A 23,464-nucleotide genomic window follows, 5' to 3' on the forward strand; every position below is an offset into this window, starting at 1 on the left:
GCATTGTGTAAATTAGCCACTAAACTATGTCTCAATTTTTTAAGTAAACTAATATTATTTTACCAGAATACGCATTACGTATTCCATGTGAGAGCTCCGACGAATTATATATATCTATTCCTGATGGCTCTAGCCAACATTTGTTCACTACAAAAAAGTTTTAGACTGCGCAAATAGCTACATAGTAGTTTCTATATACTGTACTCGGCGAAACATGGCGGTAGCGGTCAATGACTCCCTGTCAAAAACTTGTCATCTAATATATAAAAATAAGTCGGATTTTCCTTCCTGACGCTATAACTCTAGAACACACAAACCGATTTCCACGGTTTTGCATTCGTTGAAAAGGTCTCGGGCTCCGTAAGGTCTATAGAAAAAAAACAGAAAAAACTTCAAGAGAAAAGCAGGAAAAGAGGGAAAATCATTTTATGGCAAAACAACGTTTGCCGGGACAGCTAGTTTTCTATATAAACCGCGATTGGCAATGAAGTGTCAGATGCTGTCAATCGTGGCTGTGTATAGAAAGTGACAAGTTTTTGACAGGGAGTCAATGACCGCTACCGCCATGTTTCGCCGAGAACAGTATAGAAGAATATTCTGCCATACATATTATATCACAAATATTATATAACATTGAAGATATCGAACTATGAAAAGTATTCGTAATTAACAATGACGCAATGATGTTAAGTACTGTAACCGAACTAAACATACTTTTTCTGAGTAGTTCTTGTCAACAAAAAACTCTTTAGGGTCCACTGCACCAATCTGTGTTATTGCTTATCCTGCGTTAGATCCTGCCTTCTCTGACATTACACAAAGAACGAGATAGCACGGAATTTTCATTTCAGATTAACACTAACCCAGGCTGGTGTAAGTGGTAGGCCCTCTTGCCATAATTTGAATATAATAGTGACCTTAGTGCTAAAGAGAGCGACGGGCAAAATAAAATAAAACTCCAGATATTAAGATAGATTTTTACTGTAATAAAAAAGCACCAAACCAAGTTTGGAATGTTTTGTATTGCACCAAACATAAACAATTCGATAATTCAACATTACACGTATAAATAATAATTACATCTGCGACAGGTAGAAAAATTTCCATTTTGTATATTTTAAAATCACTTTTTTCGAAATATTTCGACAAAACACAAAGGTCACCATTACAAACTAGGAATTAACTAAATTTACATAAATAGCCTGTAATATCTCATGTACCAATACTTTAAATTAAATAAGACTACATTCCAAATTTAGATCTAGGATTTTTGTTTGTACAAAATGTGTATTTTTTATTTTATGTTAATTTTATTATTGAAAATCGATATAGTTTTATTCGTATGTTAATATTTTTCTAGTACTTTAGTAGTAACATAGTAAACAGAGTGTGAGTCTGCGGTGTGATCTATATGTATCCATTGAGTTAAGGAACGAAATATGATTGAGATGATGTTTTGTACAAATCTGCGACTGTCTTGTGCATGACACATCTCTTCACACAAACAAAACCAATTTTGTATTGTTTTAACACAGAACTTCCTTAATACTAAGCATTTTTTAGTTAAATACTTTGATGGAAATAAGTTTTGTTTGCTACACTAGATTTAATATAAGTTACCGTTATTTGATATTCTGAATAGCGTTGTAATTTATTAGTTGAATTCTGTGTTCAAACAATCGCACACTGCATTATTTCAACTGATAACATAAGTATGCTCGACGTTGCATATTATTTTGACCACCAGATACATGAATTCATAGGCAGAATATGGCGCTTCCTCGTTATTTTGTAGGGGTGTATCAAGTCAAGCCTATAGATCTAATGATCACGACTAACATTGAAATTATCCAACCGAATGACATAGGTCTGCCACCTGCCTATTAATTAAATTCTCTCGATACATCGAGCATCCACCGAGCTTCAGTCGCTCAACTCGAACGTATATTAATTAAATAAATACTTAATATCGTAAAACATATTACACATAAACAATTACTAAGGAAACTCTCCGCCTCGCTTCATTGCTGTAGCACAGTGGGAGTCGTCGCGTGCTGCCATACGCGTCTGTCTACGACATAACGCCATTTCTACATTTAGAAACATTTTTATCTAAATGTAACCAAAAAACTCGACCGAACGAATGTGCCATTGTAATGCTTCATTGCGCGGTTAATACGCGACATTTGAATTGATAGCATTATATCAGCTGAGCTGTTTACATTTAGACGAAAATAGATTCTAGCGTTGTATAAATACAGTATAAATTCCAACATCTCACGGCTGTCGCCTCGCCACGTGGCGACGCGGGCGGGTGCGATAAGCGATCACATGAAGAATCTCAGAGGTTTCGTGGTCGGGCACGCAGTAATATGTGCCCAAAGTACAAGCCAGCGATAAGTGGTCCCGCAACGGCGGGCGGCGCTCTACTCCATCTGAAAAACGAGCGACAACATTTAAAAAATGTTGCATTTAAAGATAACACTGTAATAATTACAATTGGACTAAAGTTCAGATTTATAGACGGAAATATGGTTATTGACCAAACATTGCAACATGCTTACATAACATGTGCATGAGAACAAGACGCCAATATTTTTGTGAATTGTGTGGGAGTGTAAAAAACAAGCGGCTAATAGTTCGGTCGAATTTTTCTACATCCAGCGGGTATTAAATTTCGGGTATAAAATATTGTCATATTATGTTTTAAACTGAACCATTTCATAAAATGGGAAAAAAAATCTAAGCAACGTCCTATTGTCACTACGAGCGCGATTTCCTTAAAAAACCAAACTTGTCTATAAATGATAATAAACTTTACAACAACTTACGCTAGTAGAATATAACCAATCGCTGTCAATTCCAGTTAATAAAACAACAATATACCTGCGGCTAGCAGTCGGAAGACGAGAGATCTAGGGGCGGCGCGGGGGCGGGAGGCGTGGCTGGCGGGCGCTTCGCCCTCGTGAGGCGGTCGAGCTCGGCCGCGGCGTCGGAGCGCGCGGCCGCCGCCGGCGCGTCCGCCCGCCCCGGGGATCCGGTCTTCTTATACAACAGCGAGTTGAAGAAATTCGCCAGCACGCCCTCGTTGCCCGGCGCTCCGGGGGTCAGCTTGGCGTCTGGGGATAAAAAGTTTTATGTTGGATAAAGTTTATAAAGGTAGGTTAATGTTTAAAAAGAGTTAATAATGGCTTCTTAAAGACGAAGACGCCGTTCGTATTTTTTTCCACCTTCTAACAGAGTGGTTAGATAAGGATGAGTTCGACATAACATTGTTAACAATGTCGAAATCCGACTGTTAAAAGTATGGGCCACGATCACAGACGGAGAGATCACATGTCTTACTGCTACTAAATACCTACAGAAGTCTATAGCGAGGTTTCTTCTCGCTTATAATACTAGCTTATTCTCGCGGCTTCGCTCGCGTTAAGAAGTATTATTATATACAAACTTTCATCCCCTATTTAAACCCTTGGGGGTAGAATTGATCAAAATCCTTTCTTAGCGGATGCCTACGTCATAACATCTATCTGCATGCCAAATTTCAGCTCGATCCGTCCAATGATATGATCTCAGGGAGCCCGAGGGACAAGCTAAATCTGTCTTGGGACCCGAAACGAAATTAATCAGAAGAAAATAGGAGGAGCAGGAAGAAATGAAATTTCCCTCCCCATACAAAGCGGGAGACGGCACAAAGTTGCAATGACCGAAAGGCTTTATACCTATAGGCGCCCTCGGAGCCCTAAGCGGCGAGTCGGCTCGTGGCGCGGGCGTCCCCGCCTGCAGCGCGGTGAGCTGCCGCTGCAGGAACGCCTGCTCGTCCTCAGCCAACACCTCCGCCTCGCGCTGACCGCCGCTCTGAAACGACATGATGTTGGTGTGTACTGTTGTGTACTGTTATTAATCCCTAACGAAAAAATGGGGTGTTATAAGTTTTACCCATCTGTTTTTCTATAGGTGTGTCTGTCTGTCTGTAGCTCTCGAACGGATAAAGCGATTTCATTTTTAAAGGTGATTTGTATGCGACAAGTCTAAATGAAAACGTCACAAATTCACTATTTAGTAGCACTCCGAAAAGCTTAAAAACTTTAAACCTTCTTCGTGTGAGTTGAATTAAAATTTTGTTGATGCAACTGGTGAAGATCTTGTGTTCTACATAATGTTATATTACTATAATGCTAAGTACTCACATACGGTTTTGCTCGATCGAGCCATAACTTCGAGCAAAACCCACGGCTCGGGATTTCATAGACACATTCGGCATTGCTCGATAGTTTTATTCTAAATCGATATTTTTAATTCCATCGATCCGGCTCGATGCGAGCCTTCGAGCTGTGAGTTTTGCGGTCCACACAGTAATTATTATTCGATTTGGAGTAACTATTGGGCAAAACCGCATGTGAGTACTTAGCATAAGACTATACTATGTTTCCCCATCTATTCCCATAGGACTATATTTACCTTCCTAGTTGCTGGCTGCACGATGACGTCGCGGTAGTAGTCGTCGGGCTTGCACGACTGCATGTTCTCGTACAGGATGCTGATCTTCTTCATGCTGTCCCAGCCCGCCGGACTGAAACGTTAGAAGGCAAGTTAGGCCTGGTGAAGAGAGAAAGAGAGAGAAATACAGGCTAATACGATGTGATATCTGTTGTCAATTGTCGTCGCTATTTTATCATTTGGGTATGGATTACGAAATCTTTAAACAGATACAAAGAGTTATTATCTATATTGACGACGCTAGTCCAACTCAAGAACTCACATGAGCACCGCGTCCTTCTCCACGATCAGCGCGGGCGTGCGGAAGGGCAGGCGGTATATCCGGTGCGTGAGGTACTTGTACAGGAGGTCGCAGTTCTTGTCCTCCTTGGCGCTGGTGTAGAAGAGCGCCGCGCCGTACCGCAGGCAGAACCGCCGGATCCACTGCTGCATGAAGTCGAAGTGCTCGTCGCGGTAGTCGTGCTCCTTCTCCAGGGTGCTCATGTAGTCAGTCTGGGGGAATACATGGATTAGTTTCATGAATGAATAAAGACTTCAAACCTATTGCACAAACCGAGGAGTCGATTCATAGACAGAGTGTTGGTGGTTGTATGTTATTTGGTTCGATTATGTCAATTCAATTTTAGTTGGGATCTGTCGACTAGGCTTGACATAATCCTGTCAAATTATGTTGCTGGAGCTGTTTAAATATATTAGCTCTATCTATCATTGCAAAGCGAGTCATGCAATATTAGAGTGCAGACACAGCACTGAATATTAACATAAATGTAAATCAGTACTCAAGTGATCTAATAAGTAATCATAATTTGCCACTTCAAAGCAGTGATAAGTGCAGTTTTATATGATTCACAAATTTATAACTGTCAGGCTCGTCGTACAGTTTCTCCGACGAAACACTCACCTTTGTAGCAACTACGACGATGTCCAGCCCCAGGTTGGTGGTCAACACCTCCTCGGGCAGGGGGTTGTCCTCGTCGTCGCTGTCGAGCTCGTCGGACAGATTCCTCGACGAACGCTTCATGGGCGACGACGCCGTCGGCTCCAACTCGTCGCCCGGCTCCGTATACCTTAACCATTTCTGTACTTGTTGCTTTTTACTTTGTAACCTTTGTTCTGAAAAGAAAAGTAACCATTTTAGTAAATCAAACAAATAACCAAAACTGAAAAAATCATATCATAATAATAATTATTATTTAAAGTCGAAAATTAACTTTTTGTGCAGCACAAAGTCATGTACTACCATCTACTACGATTATGTACTCAATGGCCGATTGATAAATAAAATCTCTTATTTTGTACTTCATTGTGTTAGTGTTTGTATTCTTCCGTATTCACGCTGAGCCTAAAAGTGCTGATACTGAATTAGAGAGGTCTGTTAACTTAGAAAGGAGACTCACAATCTTACTATTGATCGCGTGACTACGGCGCGAGATAATCCTCCTAACCTTTTAATATTACGAACGCAAAAGCTTTTAGGGAATATATTTATTTTCTTATGAAGTATGTGCGCTCTAGAGTTTTTATATTCATATATTTAAGTTACCCTCAAGTCTTTTGGAACTGACTCATCGAGCAAAACCTCAAGCAAAATATATGCAAAAAATCTCAACACCGGTGCTCGAACATACAATATTCAAATCGAAACAGTATCAAATTGTACGAATCAACAAGCCGTAACGAAGTGTTTCTCACGTTAATCTACGGCGACAGTCGACACACTTCCAGAAAGCTTATACCACACTTTCACATACAATTACAATTATTACTACTGTATATCCCATTGTATTACGCTTGTAAAAGTTGCTCGAGTCTAATTCAATTATGTCTTACCGAGCTAAATACTAAATATCATGATGAAGATGACTGGTGCCCCGTTTTTTTGAAAATTTTTGAAAGAATGTTTATTCTTTCAATAGCATTATTGTATGGTGTATTTAGCGTAAGTCAAAAGCGCTAGTGAAAAAAGAAACTCCAGTTAAATAAAACCTCATAAATCATACATTATGGTATACACTATAGTTTATTTGAGTTAAATTTACAGTATGTAAAAATGTTAAAATTATTAATACGCTTTTTGCATTGTTTACATTCACTATTGGAGAAGCTTTCGACATTTGCGCTGAAAACTCATTAAACACTTAACGCGCATAGACTGCAACAATAATTATTATCAATCTTACATTTAACAGTGAAAGTTTTTACCGTAAATATTAAAAAATACAACAGCATTTATGTCCACGGATGTAAGTAGGTGATTAAAATGAGAATACAAGGTCTCTTATTTCCGAGTACAATCTATATTCTATATTAATATCGTTATCAGGTATCATCAAATGTAGCGGTGATTTCGGAAGTCATTGAACCGACTGTCTTGAATAGAACTAGCAATCATAATTTAAACGCCCATTAGACTCAAAATTATTAGGGTTAAACGGGACTCCTTTATTTTCATTTTTCAATTTAACTTTTTTTTTATGAAATAAAGGGGCTAACGAGCAAATGGATCGCCTGATGGAACTACAACTATCGTCGCCCATGGACACTCGCAACATCAGAAGAGCTGCAGGTGCGTTACCGGCCTTTTAAGAGGGAATACGCTCTTTTCTTGAAGGTTTGCAGGTCGAATATGTCCGGAAATACTGCTGGTGGCAGTTTGTTCCAGAGTATTTAATACAAAGTTAGACATACTTTGGTCTCTTTCACTCACATACGAAAATATTGCTATCACGCTCTTTCGTCACGTACCTGAATAAACCCAACGATGTACTATCAGAGAAATTGCTTCATAGGCAGATGACGGACCTACGTCATTTGGTCGAATTGCATCAAGGCTTAAGCGCAGCAACTAACATTGACTTGACATATTCCAGCCAAACAACGTACCATTCGCCTAATGGCCGTTCCCAATATTCAATCTATCTCTGGTTTGACATACAACCTATCGCAGCTAGAGATGGGCGATGGGTAAATACCCAATCTACCCACCTGGGTATTTACCGGGTAGATTGGGTATTTACCGGGTAGATTGGGTAAATACCCAAAAATGGTGGGTATTTATTATTCAGCGTACGTTTTCACATATTTTTTTTAGTAAATCCTTAGTAGTACCTCCATTAAATTATGCAAATTTGGTCACTAGCCCGTAACTGTTCGAATAAGGCCCTTTAAGTCTTAAACTAATGTATGTTTGCAATACAAAACCATGTTTTTCATGAATTTCGGCGCGCATGTCAAAGAGTGACGGTGTGTTTTTGAACTTTTTTTCCTAAATTTTGGCTTTGTATGTGTGATATTAATATTCTTTAAAGTATACTACCTTCTTATAGTGATAAAGTTAGCATTTAACACTTTTGGGGATTGATTAAATCGTCTTAGTGGACGCCTTCATCGTTAAGGGAAACACGCGTGCGAAATTTCAAAACATTCATCCCTCCTTTAGGCTGAACTTTTAAAAATTCTAATATACATAGGTACTCGTAATTCAATATATTTTGTTAGTAATTGTAGGCACTACGAATATTATTGTGTACTAGTGTCAAAGAAATTATAAGGTTCCACTAACTAACCTTGAGCCTATACAATTCCAACCTCAAGGTATAAATCCTCTTTGAGGTAAGATTTTTTTTTACAATTATATTTTTTTTACAATTATAGTGGATGTCTACTTCATTAGAGGAACACGTGTACAAAATCTTGTCTGTTATATAGCCAGTACACAATGGCACGATGACCCACTGCAGGCCACGCCTGAAAATCGTCCGCCATAATACACCATTACTCCGTTTACACAATGGCGATGGCTTGTAGTGGGCCAGCATAGTCCATTGTGAAGAGGCACCTTTACAGTCTTGACACCTATATAATATGTACATGCAAATTAATGTATTATGCAAATGAGAACTGTTTTTGTGTAAACGCAAGTAATGATCAAATATAAAAAGTTCTTGGCCTGTGCATTAATTAAAAGAAGATTTTTTTCCCTTTTAACCGTGGGAGAGCGATTCTTCGGTACGAATGGGTTGACTCCGAAAAAACTGGCGTGAAACAGCGCTTGCACTGTGTTTACTTCAACACGCAAAAGAGAATGCCGATCTTATGACATGCTCTTTGCGTTCAACTCGACCCTTTATGATGAGGGCGGAAACCGCCAACCATACCGCGATGTACGAGCGTCATGTCTGATATTCGGTTTCATCAGCGCTCAATGCAAGTAGCTCCAGTGAGTGCTCCAGAGTTGGCTCCGGTCTTAACGCGTCTTTTTTGGCTCAACTATCTATCTCACATAGTTTCGGCTTCTTGAAAGACAGCTTTTTGTGAACACGATACTTAAAAAATGTGGCCGTTCCAATTCTTCCAACAGCAGATCAATCTCTATAATCTCCCTCTTCTCGAAGATGATGGAGTCCATCATCAATAGCCAGCTCATTCGACACTTGGACGCTCAGGGATTACTAAGGCTCGGCTCGGTTCTCTTGGCGTACCTAACTCATCGTTGGCTCAGGCGATTGAAACTGTGGGTATTAGCTGTTAGTTTGGATATCGCGAAGGCCTTTGATCGGGTATGGTACAAATCACTATTATCCAAGATTCCATCATATGGAGTCCCCAAGAAATTATGCAAGTGGGTCACAAGTTTCTTAGCAGTCGTAGTTGATGGTGAATGCTCTGATACTCTATCTGTTGATGCTGGTATCCCTCAGGGCTGTGTGCTATCGCCTACCCTATTCATACAGCATATCAATGGCATTCATCGCTATGCGGATGATAGTACAGATAATGTGACTTCCCGCATATTTATCGGGGTGAAATGGGGTAGACGTAACTCAGTCCAATTTAACCGCACCAAAACACAAGTCAGCGCGTTCACCACAAAAAAGTCACCAATGGTATATCCTCGTTTGGGGGAACCACTTTAACAATCTTTCCCAGCATGGAAATTAGCGTAAACATTTCACCAAAAATACTAAAAGAGCTACAAGAAAATGGAATCAAATATCTCACACAATTCCGAGTGTATTTTAAATAAAATTGTCCCCCCAGCAATGGAAAGTAGCAGAGATTATAATATTAATCCCCAAACCCGGAAAAGATCCATTGGATGAAAAATCTCACCGGCCTATAAGTCTTTTGCCAGTTCCCTCCAAGGTCTTAGAAATACTCTTCCTGAAATGCATTATGCCAGAAATCAGAGCTAGTAAACTGTTACCCGACCACCAATTCGGTTTTCGCCAAGCGCATGGGACTATTGAGTATTGAGCAGGTACACCGACTGGTAGAAGAAGTTCAAAAAGCTTTTGAAAGCAAATCTTACTGTTTTTCTGGATATATCATTGGCCTTCGATCGATTATGGCATCGTGGACTGTTGTATAAAGTTCGTAAAAAGCCACCCTTAAACTTCAACCTCTTCATAAACGCATACCTCAGCAATAGATATTTCTATGCTAAGTACGGAGATAGTGTCACATGTCTCCATAAAATCGAAGCAGGAGTGCCGCAAGGCAGTATATTGGGCCTTTATCTCTACCTTCTATACACATTTGACCTTCCAAGTACTGATGAAGCTCTGACAGGCACTTACGCAGATGACACAGCAATCCTCGCAGTAGACCAAACAGCCCATGGAGCATCGGCAAAATTGCAAAGAACCTTAAACGAAATATCAAAGTGCTTAAAAGATTGGAGGATAAAAGCCAACGAGAATAAATCTGTCCATGTAACTTTCATATTAAGACACGAGACATGTCCAGAATTAGAACTTAATCGGATAAAAATACCACAGTCAAACGATGTTAGATACCTAGGAATTTATCTCGACAGGCGATTTACATGGAGAACACATATATGGAACAAAAGAAAGGCTTAAGCAGCTACGAAAGCTTTACTGGCTGATAGGCCGCAAGTCACAACTATCACTAGAAAATAAACTTATTTTGTATAAAAGCATACTCAAACCCATCTGCACCTATGGAATGCAGTTGTGGGACACAACCTCCACATCAAATATAAAAATTCTACAACGATTCCAATCTAAAACCCTGCGTTCAATAACTGGAGCCCCATATTATGTTACGAATAGCCAAATCCACAATGATCTAAAAATCAAGTATGTAAAAGAGGAAATTAAAGACTCCCTCCAAAACTATTGTAAAAGGACAAAATCACATCCTAATATATTGGCAAAAAATTGAAGAAACTCTACCAAACCAAACATTCAAAAGATTAAAAAGACGAGCCCCACAAGATCTTGGGTGCGTACCATACAAAGAAGAAATTCAAAACGACTAGTTCAATGTCTAGAAGTCAGATTGCTAGCAGAATGAGAAGTTAAAAAAATCAGAAGCAAATCAAAGCAAATCAGATTTTTTATAAGATATATATATAAATAATAAAAAATTATACTTACCTACATATTTTTTATAAAATTTCTCTAACCAGGTACTTATACATCGTCTATTTTAAAAGCAATTTTCGAGGGTCTTCGGCAAATCGATTTATTACGTCTCTGTGTAAGAATCGCTCATATTATCTAAGTTTTCTATGAAAGTACTAGATATTTTTTCTCTAAAAGTACTACATTTTCGATAAAATTACAAGATAAGATACTTAGTAGGGACGTCAACATGATCCAGGGGATCCTCCTGCCCCCCGTCGGTACGCCCATGCGTGAAAGAGTAACAAACATCCATACATCCAAACAAACTTTCGCCTTTATAATATTAGTAGGATAAAAATTAGGGCAAAATTTGTGTTTTTTGTATGGCAGCCCCTCTTAATTTTTTATTTTATATTAATATTATTATTAAATATTAAAGTTAACATAAAACTAAAGATTGTGTGAAAATTTCAAGTACCTACCTGTTGCTATTATTGATATAGAGCAAAAAAGGCCAAAAAAATCACGTTTGTTGTATGGGAGCCCCCCTTAAATATTAATTTTATTTTGTTTTTGGTATTTGTTTTTATAGTGGCAACGGATATACACAATCTGTGAAAATTTCAACTCTCTAGCTATTACCGTTCTTGAGGTGGTTGTGACTTAAGTATTGAATTTTATCTACCCGCCCTTTTGGGTAGATACGGGTATTTACCGGGTACGTGAGGGTAAATACCGGGTAGATGGGTAAATACCCAGGTACGTGCCCATCTCTACGGCGGCAGCTAACATTGAATTGACATAAAATTGTACCGATGACACACCGCATGCGTAGCGTATTGCAGGCGTAATCACGCCGAACTTCGGCCGCGTATTTTCGGCATGGTGTGTTTAGACACTATGAATCAACTTCTTCGATGGTACATGCGATTGAAAGAGACAAGTAGCTTTAAGCGCTCCGCGACCGCACTTTAGCATTACTCTTGTTTACAACACAAACTATGTCATAGTTTGTCCCATCAAACCAGTCTCACACATTACGCGGGTGACGTAACCCATGACTCACAGCTTAGCCTTCGCCAACGAGTTCCGTTAAACAATATTCATTACGTCCCGAATTGAAACCTTATAGGGGTAAACTAGCCCCCTTGCTAATGAAACGGAACAAACTAGTCAAATTCGATGTTCAAAGGTATCAAACTACCATGAAAGGCCGGCAACGAACCTGCAGCTCTTCTTATGTTGCGAGTGTCAATGGGCAACGGTGCTTTCCATCATGTGACCCGTTTGTTCGTTGGCCCCCTTATTTTTTTTTTAATTGTCGCATCCTGGCAAGAATACGTGGGTCACACTGAAAGCGTTTAGAACTAGCCAGTTAAAACATTACTAATGAAAACTTTTTTTAAATTACAATTTTAGAACTCTTTGGTAACATAATCTGGTATATTACATTTATTTGTCGTTTGTTTTGGTGAATTGGCGGCAAATCTAAAACTTTTGTTACACGTGAAAATGAACTTAACGCGAGAAAATTTTCAGTTAATGATTTTTTATGACTTTCGTTGTGGGCTTACTCAATAACAAAGCTTTGATAGGCTGCTATTACCATTTCATAATGAAGCCCCATCTCGTGTCACTATTTACAATTGGTTTAACGAGTTTAAACGTGGACGTAGCAATCTCAGTGATGATCCGCGTGCGGGACGTCCTTTAACAGCGACTACTGAAGTTAACATTAGTGTTGTGCGACGCATGATAGAGGGAGATAAAAGAGTGACCTACTAGCAGATACGGGCAAGCCTAGGCATTGCTATGAGTCAAGTTCAAAAAATATGACATGAACATTTAGGCGTCAAGAAGCTTTGTACCAGATGCATTCCCCATACTTCAATCGACGACCAGAAACGCCTTCGCATGGACTGGTGTCGCCAAATGTTAGATAAGTTCAACGGCGGTGACACAAATGCTGTATTTGACAATCTCACAGGTGATGAAAGCTGGATATATTGCTACGAACCCGAAACCAAAAGACAATTAGCTCAAGGGGTGTTTCCTTTCGAGGTTTGGCCAACTAAGGTAAAGAAAGGAAGAAGTCAAGGCAAAAAGATGATTGCCTCATTCTTTGGTCGGAAATGTAATTTTGCGACAGTTGTGCTAGAAGATGAAAGGACAGTTACTGCAAAATGGTATGTGAATCGCTGTATGCCTGTCGTCTTGGAAAAATTTCGACAGCAGCGCCCTCGAAGCAGGACGAACTGTTGAATATTTGACTATGGCACGTGTTGAGATATTGAGTCATACGCCATATATAGTCCTGGCCTGGCGCCCTGCGGCTTTAATTTGTTCTCAAGAAATAAAGATAAAATTCGAGGTACTCGCTTTACGAGCCCTGAAGATGCGATGAAAGCGTACGAAAAAGCCACAGAAGAGACCCCTAAGGAAGACTGGGCCCACTGCTTTTTTTGGTGGTTCCATCGAATGCGACGATGTGTAGAGAGGAACGGAGATTACTTCTAAAAACAATAAAAGTATTGTCAACTTTCTACATTAAGCCGTTTTTCATTTTCTAAACATTTTCAGTGTTACCTAGGTAATAATATTTAATTCGATACCTATATCTTTATAGGTATCAAATAAAAAACAAAAAATAACATACAATCCTATATTTGTCAACTATAATTCTATATTCTGTCCTATATTATATTCGTCAGCTGTCCACAGGATCACAGTCGGTGAGCCTTTGGACCGCGTCCACCAACAATATAGAGGCGCTTATGCAAACGCATCCCTAGACTTCAGACTAGGGTTACACCGTTACACGCTCAGTCTAGCATTAGTTCGGTCAGAAATTGCTTAATTTTATAGAACAGCTACTTATTATTTAACTAACAAAAGATACAGGATAATTTTTATTCCAGCAAAATGATTGATTATATTATGGGCTATGGCCTATGGCCTATGGCGCGATCAATGATTTGCGGCGATCATTACGAGTTTGGAGCGACTTGTAGAAAGGTTAGTTTTCAGCCATGATGAGTTTTTATTCAGATAATGATATTATAATCGCATGTGGATGCTAGTTATAACTTATACGCATTGAACCAACAACAGGTTTATAAAGCTTATGTTTGCGCGTTTGAGAACTTTTCGCTCACGCAGAAAAATATGATGGAATTTGAGATTGTGAACAGATAATATTATCTTTACTTCCATCTATACTAATGTTATGAATGCGAAATGTTTCTGTCTGTTACTTCTTTCGCTAAAACCGCTGAACCGATCATCTAAAAATTGGGTATAGTGGTAGTCTAACCTTTAAGGCGAGGATAAACCCCAATTAGTTATTCCGCGATTTCCGGTTTACCTAGTTCCAATATAATAACGAAGTTTAAAAAATTATGAGGTATAAAGCACAATATTTAAAATACCTTAAACCATAAACATTTTAATAAAACTTAATACTTTGGCTGTAATTAATTTACAAACTCACCTCCGATAAAAATCTATTTCATCGAAATATAAGTATTAACTAGGATAATTATACATTTTATTTGAATAAATTGTTAGTAAATCTATATTAAAAATTCTTTAACCGAACAATTTTGTTTCTTAATGTTTATTTCCAAAGATATTTAAAAAAACATGAAAAATAGAAAAAATCCGCTCGAGTGACTTCAGTTTTATGCTAAGCTAAAATGAATCTTATTGCGATGCGTATACGCTTGGTCTTTGGTTGTGTGCAAAGTTATCGTTTTGGATTGAGATTAATCCCCGCCTTAAGGCGAGGATAAACCTCAATTTGTTATTCCGCGACTTCCGGTTTACTTAGTTCCAATATAATAACGAAGTTTTAAAAAATATGAGATATAAAGCACAATATTTAAAATACCTTAAACCATAAACATTTTAATAAAACTTAATACTTTGGCTGTAATTAATTTACGAACTCACCTCCGAAAAAAATCTATTTCATCGAAATATAAGTATTAACTAGGATAATTATACATTTTATTTGAATAAATTGTTAGTGTATCTATATTATAAATTCTTTAACCGAACAATTTTGTTTCTTAATGTTTATTTCCAAAGATATTTAAAAAAAACATGAAAAATAGAGAAAATCCGTTTGAGTGACTTCAGTTTTATGCTAAGCTAAAATGAATCTTATTGCGATGCTTATACGCTTGGTCTTTGGTTGTGTGCAAAGTTATAGTTTTGGATTGAGATTAATCCCTGCCTTAAGTCCCGGGAAAGGATACAAAATTTTTATCTCGGAAAATGTAAGGTTTCCGCGCGTTTAACGATTTTCGCTTTCACAAAGTTACTGGCAATGTTAGCTAGTGGCACATATAAGAAAGGCAATGTTTGATTTACTACCTTAGCGCCTAAACTATATTTATGAATTTATTTTGCTTTCGTCGTGATGAGTAAAGTTATAATGGTTAGTTTGACTGAGTCATACGTTAACTGCCGGATATATTCAAAATAAACCACTGGCAGACGATGCATTAGTTACCTATGCTGCAGAAATAACTGCAGTTAGTTTTGGCTGCAATGCCAAAATGGTGACTGCATGTTTTTTATTGGAACATTTTCTTCAAAGAATATCATATGGATCTACATAATATTATTCTTTTATGACACTTTTTTACAGTGCAACCACTTCCACAATGCCTTTCGGCAATCATTTTCTTTTCATAAATATTGCAGATACTTGCATTAACGACAATCCCAAAAGATATTAAGAACGAAGTTACGACGTCACCCCTATTATCGATGCAAGAAAGAGATAGATATATACTTTTAGTTAACTTTCGGTAATCCGTACACTTAACTTGAGATATTTAACCTTCAGGACACCTGCTCTATGTAACTTGACAGGTAACAAGATCATGAGGGGAATAAAATACATCATAAGTTCGTCACCTAGACGCTTTTCGAACATTCCCTTGCCAAACCGACAAAATAATACAAATGTTTGTGAGATGATGATCAAAGTGATATTCTAGCCAATTTATTATTCACTAGCTGATCCAGTGAGCTCCATATTAATTCCATCCTAATATAAACCTTCCCTGGACTTGCACGAATATTTCAACACTAAAATGGGCCAAATCAGAAAAACCGTTCTCGAGTTTTAGCGAGACTAAACAATATTTAAAATTCATTTTTATTTAACATAGAAGATAGTAGATTTTATACACAATACTAATAAATAAAATGTATATTATTAACAGATTAATTACCGTCGTCGTCGCCTACAATCAATAGTAGAATTAAAGAAGTATCAACTATCTACCTCAGGGTAGAATGATCAGTAATTTTCCTGCAGTCATGCATTCAAGGATCCCTAGGTCAAAGTCATGCATACTAAATACATGCCTTACTAACTGACAAGGAATGCCTCATGCTTATTTTCACTTATGCCAAGTGTCCCCCCTAGCGCGAGCGGTCTCTTAAGGTACTCTTACGACAAATATGTATGTTTACAACAAAACTCATATATCTTAGACCCTATGAATTTAGGTGACATTTACGTGGGAGAGCCATGCTTCGGCACGAATGGGCCGGCTCGACCGGATAAATACCACGTTCTCACAGAAAACCGGCGTGAAACAGCGCTTGCGCTGTGTTTCGCCGAGTGAGTGAGTTTACCGGAGGCCCAATCCCCTACCCTATTCCCTTTCCTACCCTCCCCTATTCCCTTCCCTTCCCTACCCTCCCCTATTACCCTATTCCCTCTTAAAAGGCCGGCAACGCGCGACGGAAGTTGCCTTCCATCAGGTGACCCGTTTGCTCGTTTGCCCCCTTATTTCATAAAAAAAAAAACATAATATAATCTATATATACATACATATAAATGAATTTTCAATTGTGTTAGTAACGCTAAAACTCGAAAACGGTTTAACGGATGGGGCTAATTTTAGTCTTAAGATAAGTCCAGGGAAGATTTTAAAGTGACACAAAGTTCACCGGGACAGCTAGTCTATGATAAAATCCTTATGGATAGGTACACTTAATGGTCGCTAGGAAGACACATCCTACTATCCTACTAATATTATAAAGGCGAAAGTTTGTTTGGATGTATGGATGTGTGGATGTATGGATGTTTGTTACTCTTTCAGGCAAAAACTACTGAACGGAGTTTAATCAAACTTTACAATAATATAGCTTATACATCAGAATAACACATAGGCTACAATTTTAACCGACTTTAAAAATGGGGGAGGTGTTATGTTCGTTTTTTTATGTTTAACGATTACTCCGCCGTTTGTTAACCGATTTTCAAAATTGTTCTTTTGGTATATAGAGTATCATCTCAATTTGGTATTATATACCACAAAAATGGTGATCTGATGAAGGATCCATAAGTAATCGATGGAACTCCTCAGAATTTATAGGGGAACATGTGGTGACTTCGGTTTCGTGAGAAGTATTCTAAGCATATGCTACCAACAAGTAAGATTTTGCACCGAGGTATACCTGGTATACCGTGGTTCGGAAGGTGCTGAGAGAACTCCTAATTCTTTATAAATACAAGTTTGGGAGTTTCGACGTTGTTTTAAGAACGGAAAGCATATGCTACTATGCAAATTACATTCATCATCATCATCATCACTACCATATTATACCATGCATCGTCCCATGATTATGAGCCTATTATGACCCTGTTGTTGGTACTTTTCATAGTCTTTTAGATCGAGACTCAAGTTTGTCAAGCGATAAATAAAAAAATCTATACTTACTTAATATTATAAACCTGAAGAGTATGTTTGCTTGAACGCGCTAATCTTAGGAACTACAGGTCCGATTTAAAAACTAATTTCAGTGTTAGATAGCTCATTTATCGAGTAAGGCTATATAATATATAATATACAGTGTGTAACAAAAATAAGTGATAATACTTTGTAATAAGTGAAAGTAGCAGCGCTGAAAGACCAAAAATTTTTGGTCTTTCAGCGCTGCTACTTTCACAGTGAACTCTCTACAAGGAACACGTACACACCCTAAAGTATTATCACTTATTTTTGTTACACCCTGTATAGTATAGGCTATATAATATTATTACGCTAAGACTGATAAGTACGACTGAAGAAACTTAGGAAAATGTGGGAAAAACGGGGGAAAGAACAAGAACATCTATCGCAGCACAAAAATAGCACTAGTTCCTTAATCTTTTCAATATTTTTATATGCCTCCGAGACATGGTCAATAAAAACATGCTCAAGCCAAGATCGACGCTTTTGAAATGTGGTGCTGGCGCAAAATGCTCGGCATCCCCTGGACTGCACATCGGACAAACACGTCTATACTTCAGCAATTCAAAATTACTAAGCGGCTGTCCACTCTTTGTCTACAAAGATCACTCGCCTTTTTTGGCCACATAGCCCGCCAGGAGCCTAGTAATCTGGAGAGTCTCATACTAGCTGGGCAATTAGAAGGGAAAAAAGGCAGAGGCAGACTGGCTACACAATGGATAGACGCGATTGTCAAGGCTGCTGACTACACATTCCAGGAGGCATTGCATCAAGCCAAAAACGCCAAAAACAGAGACAAGTGGAGAGCCATATCCCGGTAGCAAATTTTGGTGGTCATGTCCCTCAACCATGAGGATACGACTAGGAAGAAGAAGATACCTTTAATAACATTAGCTTAGGTTTGTAAATAGTAAGTCACAAACGGTCAGAGAGAAATGTACAGAGCCAAGGCAGAACAATGTCTCGGAAACACTGCCGTAAGATAATACACTAACCTGGTGTGAGATCCAATTTGTCTATGTGATCACCAAGGATGGATGCCCAGCTCTGTAACTGGTCCAGTATACCCCAGGGTGTGGTCATGGCCACCGTGAATATGACCAGTGTGTGAGGGAATGTATCTTCATTTAGTGCAAACTTGAGCAAATTTGTGTGACCTGGGTCTCCGTCTAACACCCAAACGCTTAGCCGGGTGTGATCTGTAAATTATATGGAATGTAACTGGCCAGATCTAACAATAAATCACTTAAAATTAAACTGAATCAAAAATAAGCAACTCAATTTATTTCGTTAAAATGTTAATATTATATTAATATTTTAAAAGATATTTACTTTCACAATATATGTTATAACATATTTTTACTAAGTTATATATTTTATTATAAATTACGTTGGCAAATTTCACTTATGAACATTATTTTTAGTATTATAGGGACATAATTGAAACTTATATGTTTGTTTCTTATAAGAATATGGAACTTGTTTGAATGTGTACTATTGATTTTCAACAATGTTACATTGTTATTATTATTCATCAAAGCCAATCAAGAGGTTGTGAATATAGTATAACAACCAATATTTAGGTACAAAATAACACAGATTAGATCAAAATTTAAATTTATTTAATGCGGTTAAATGGTTAGCTAAGAGTTTACTAATAATTTTAATCTAATGTATTTTATAGATCTGAATATCTTACCATCTCGGTACTCATCTCTGACATCAATATAAGCATATTCGAGAGCAGACCCTTTCTTAGGGTCCTCTACCCCTTGTAATTTAGCTATAAGTGTGGTCTTTCCAGTTTCGTTATCACCCAAAACTAGAACATTTTTGTTTGAAGGTAATTTTGTATTTCCTTGATTCTGTACCTCCTCTAAAATAGCAGACCTGCAAATATCACAAAATTTGTAAGACATGGGATCATCATGGTCGTACTGCCGCAGCACTGGCACCACTCATCCTGGCACTGCACACTTCATGTAAGGTAAATACAACGTAGCTGGGTCACATAGGTATTTTTCAGGTTCCTACTTTTTTGACATCACGTAGGTGTGACACATTGGATACCCTATATGGATGCTAAATGTAACTGATAAATGAGGAGCAGAAGTTTACCATAGGTTATCTTTTCCATCGCCGTTATCTTTCTTTTTTGATCTAAGCCCATTACCCTGGCCGTTTGTCTCCATTCTTCAGTTAAAATAGAAGATAACAACGGCACAAGAGGCTTTTCTTTCGTTTTCGTTTCGTCCGATCATACGTCACTCTCATAAACGGACCACAGACTAAACAAAAAAAAAACTCGTGGTTGTAGTTGCTAGGTTAAAAAAAGACGGGGAGTGCCGGCAGAAGTGAAAACTTGATTATAAACGTTGCGCATTATTTTTTTAACCCATTTTTTATGAAAATCGATTTAAAAAAAAAACGATTTTTTTAATTAATCGAAACCCTTACAATCGATTAAATTTTTAAGGCGAGGATAAACCCCAAATTGTTATTCCGTGATTTTACAGGGAGTCGTTTTCTATCCTAATTCGGCTCTGGTGGAATGAAGTACTTTGTGAAATTAATAAAAAGCAATGTACATAAAGTAAATCATATATTGGTTTTCTTTAGACAATCAACCGAACACACAAAACTCACAAGGTGTCAAATATCAAAAACATAGGAAATAAACATCTTCTAAAATCTGAACGGCCAACACCATCTTACACTAAAGAGGTTTACCTCAAAACCTTCTCTAGATGTGCTGGCCAAGACAGTTCGCCAGATGTTTAAACCGAGTCCTAGCAAGAGGCTTTGTAAAAATATCTGCCAGCTGCAGCTCAGTGCTGATCCTCTTCACAGTTATAGTTCCATTCGCCACTAGCTCTCGTACAAAAAAGTGCCGAATACGTATGTGCTTTGTCCTTCTGTGAAACTCAGGGTTCTCAGCAAGACGTACAGCTGCCTCGTTGTCTACATACAGTACAGGTAGGCCTTCCGTCTTTACCAAACTACCAATAAGACGAGTTAGCCAAATGCTTTCTCTTGCTGCTTCACTGGCAGCGACTATCTCGGCTTCTGTGGTAGATATTGCAACGCTTTGTTGCCTCTGGCTGAGCCACGATACTGCTCCACCAGCATATAGGCATAGAACTCCAGAAGTGGATCTTCCTGTCGCAATATCTCCGCCGTGGTCGGCGTCACTATAACATTCTATGTTACCTCTTTTAAAATTCCTTTTATAAAGTATTCCCAAATCGGGTGCATACTGCAGATAGCGTAGAATGCGCTTCAACTTTACGCAGTCTGTTGGAGTGGGATTTTCTAGTTTTCTGGAGACCACACTCACAGCGTATGCGATATCGGGTCTAGTGCCAACCATCAGATATGCGAGTGCACCAACCACTTGCCTGTAGTTCCTGATAAAAAAGTCGTCGTCCTTCTCTGGTTTCTGAACTACTTCTTCTTTAACAATCGGAGTGGATACCGGCCTGCATTCTTGCATTCCAAACCGTTTCAAAATTTTCTTAACATAGGCTGTCTGGTGGATTCTTATATCACCACCTTCTCTGGTTTCTATCTCTATTCCCAGGAAATACGAGATTGCCTTCGTTGTAATTTTGAACCTCTCTTTTAGTTTTTCAAGGAACTTCTCAATTACACCTTCACTTGTACCAGCGACCAGCCCGTCATCGACATAGAGAGCCACTATCAGTTTTTCGTATCCAATGTCTCTTTTGAAGAGGCATGGATCTGCCTCACTGACTTCAAAGCCAATTTCCTTGAAAAAATCCAGAATAGTCCTGTTCCAACAACGAGGAGCTTGCTTCAGACCGTATAAGCTTTTCTTTAGCAGGCAGACTCGACCCGTCCCGTCATCATACCCTTCTGGCTGCTTCATATATATTTCTTCATCTGATAGAGTACCGTAAAGAAAAGCTGTTGAAACATCGAACTGACTTAGTTTCATGCCTTCACTAGCTGCAATACTCAATACCGCTCGGACTGTTGCCATCTTGGCTACAGGGCTAAAAGTCTGGTCGTAGTCTTCTCTTTGTCGAAAGCCTTTTACTACTAGTCGAGCTTTGTACTTGCTGACTGTATCATCAGGGTTTTGCTTTACCTTATAAACCCATTTGCATGGAATAGCTTTCCGATTCTTGGGTAAACTGTCTAGAATCCATGTCTTATTCTCTTTCAGGGATTCAATCTCGCTTTCCATAGCTTTAATCCACAACTCCTTATCAGGGCAGGCTATTGCTTCCTTGTACGTGTTAGGCTCTACATAGGAATCTGTACCGACATATGATACGAAATCATTGAATTTACCAGGGCGTCTGAGGAGAGAGCGGTCTCTTAAGCGCATCTCATGTCTTGCTAACTCCTCAATGATCTCCCCTTCATTTTCTTCATTGACTCGTTCTTCATCTCTTTCCTCATTCTCCCCCCCTAATTCAATAGATTCATCTTCATCTGGCATCTCTGGAAGTACATTTTCTAATTCTACCTCATCACTGGCAACAGGGGCTTCAACAGCGTCTTGGCTTTCTTCCTGGGCTATGTCTCTGTGCCTCTCAACCAGTACATCCTCATTCACATCAGTATTAGAGGTAGATTTCCTTCTAACATACTACATAAACACTTCTAGATTTTCTATTGGTTCCTCACCGATCTGAAATTATCTGCAGGTTGGCATCACTGACTACATATGGGTTGTGTTTCCAAAAAATATCAGTGTACTGTCAAGTGTGACATAAATCAAAATATCTTAAACCTAAGCGATCATTGGCCTAAGCGATTAGGCCAGTATACTGGTAATAGTTTAGGAACACGCTGACATAATAAAAACTTGTCAAATCATTGTCAAACTGACAACTGAAGAAGAAGAACTGAAAGAGTTTTGGCCATTTTTGGCGGCCATGTTACTTTGAAACTTCTTCTACTTTTTATTGTGTGGTTTTTATTATTTTTTCCCAAATTGTGTTATTTGGGTTTTCGATGTTCATTATTGGTAAAATATTGGCCATTAAATACAATGATATTCTATGTTACTAACGTAACTAGATAGGAAGTTTACGGTATCTACCGATGAATCAGTAACTTTTACAACACTGCAAGAGAGCGCCGCGCAGCAACCAGTGTTGCCAACTCTTCAAAAAAAATTCTTCTAAAGCAGGCCTGTCCCCAATCCCCATAGAGGTACTATAGACTGGAGAGATCCTTATATCGGTGTATAAGCGTTAAAAGCGTGTAATGTTATGTTCTACGTACTAGGACATAACAAAGGAGTCGGTCTGCATATTTTATGTAATAAAAGTGGTAATAAAGGTTTTTAGTGAACATTTAATGCTAGATATTGTTTAGTTTTGTGGTTCCGATAAATATTAAACCATAAGAATGGTCAAAGAATGCCTCAAACACGTGAATTTAACATAAAATACGTAAATTTTGAACGACGTTTTTTGGGCTTTTCAATCGGTATTTTTGTAAGCTAAAAAGATAATTTATGAGTTTATTCGTCCTTTATTCGTGCTATTGGCATTAGTGCTAAAAATGTAACATCAATTAATAATTTGGCTATAAAAAATGCATAGCTTTTTACGTGTGTTTACTGATTCTCATCACTTGAACTATAGTTAATCGATATCATGAACTAATTGACTTTCTTTCCTGTATCATAATGTGCTTTGAAATAATCGACAAATAGAAATATTCAAGAAAATAAACGCACACTACTTGTATGAAAATAAGCACAAAATGGCCACGCGATGACGGGCTAATGCCCGGTTCCAATATACACAAAACGAATCGTTTTGCTTACGGATGGTAGATTCGAGGACGAGG

The 23,464-nt window shown here is 38.2% G+C and overlaps 1 protein-coding gene across 1 annotated transcript; it reads right to left on the reverse strand.

The window, feature by feature from the left end:
* Positions 1-1,100: 1,100 nt before the first annotated feature.
* LOC121733784 (cytoplasmic dynein 1 light intermediate chain 2) lies at positions 1,101-19,923 on the reverse strand. The gene is made up of 9 exons (XM_042124142.1): positions 19,751-19,923; positions 19,332-19,522; positions 18,628-18,831; positions 5,402-5,613; positions 4,763-4,992; positions 4,462-4,573; positions 3,723-3,858; positions 2,887-3,119; positions 1,101-2,435 (listed from the first exon to the last, which is right to left on the reverse strand). Exons 1-8 carry the CDS (start codon positions 19,822-19,824, stop codon positions 2,893-2,895), a joined length of 1,386 nt encoding a protein of 461 aa, XP_041980076.1. The 5' UTR covers positions 19,825-19,923; the 3' UTR covers positions 1,101-2,435; positions 2,887-2,892.
* Positions 19,924-23,464: the final 3,541 nt, after the last annotated feature.

Source organism: Aricia agestis, chromosome 1 (assembly GCF_905147365.1).
Source record: "Aricia agestis chromosome 1, ilAriAges1.1, whole genome shotgun sequence".
In the NCBI taxonomy this organism is placed as follows: domain Eukaryota; kingdom Metazoa; phylum Arthropoda; class Insecta; order Lepidoptera; family Lycaenidae; genus Aricia; species Aricia agestis.

Bases quoted from the DNA above. Each gene is read 5' to 3' on its own strand.
- LOC121733784 (XM_042124142.1), bottom strand. From the start codon at position 19,824: ATGGAGACAAACGGCCAGGGTAATGGGCTTAGATCAAAAAAGAAAGAT. The intron at 19,523-19,750 runs GTAAACTTCTGC...TGATATTTGCAG, and splicing joins GATGGAAAAGATAACCTATG to GTCTGCTATTTTAGAGGAGG. The intron at 3,859-4,461 runs GTAAATATAGTC...ATGTCGTTTCAG, and splicing joins TGCAGCCAGCAACTAGGAAG to AGCGGCGGTCAGCGCGAGGC.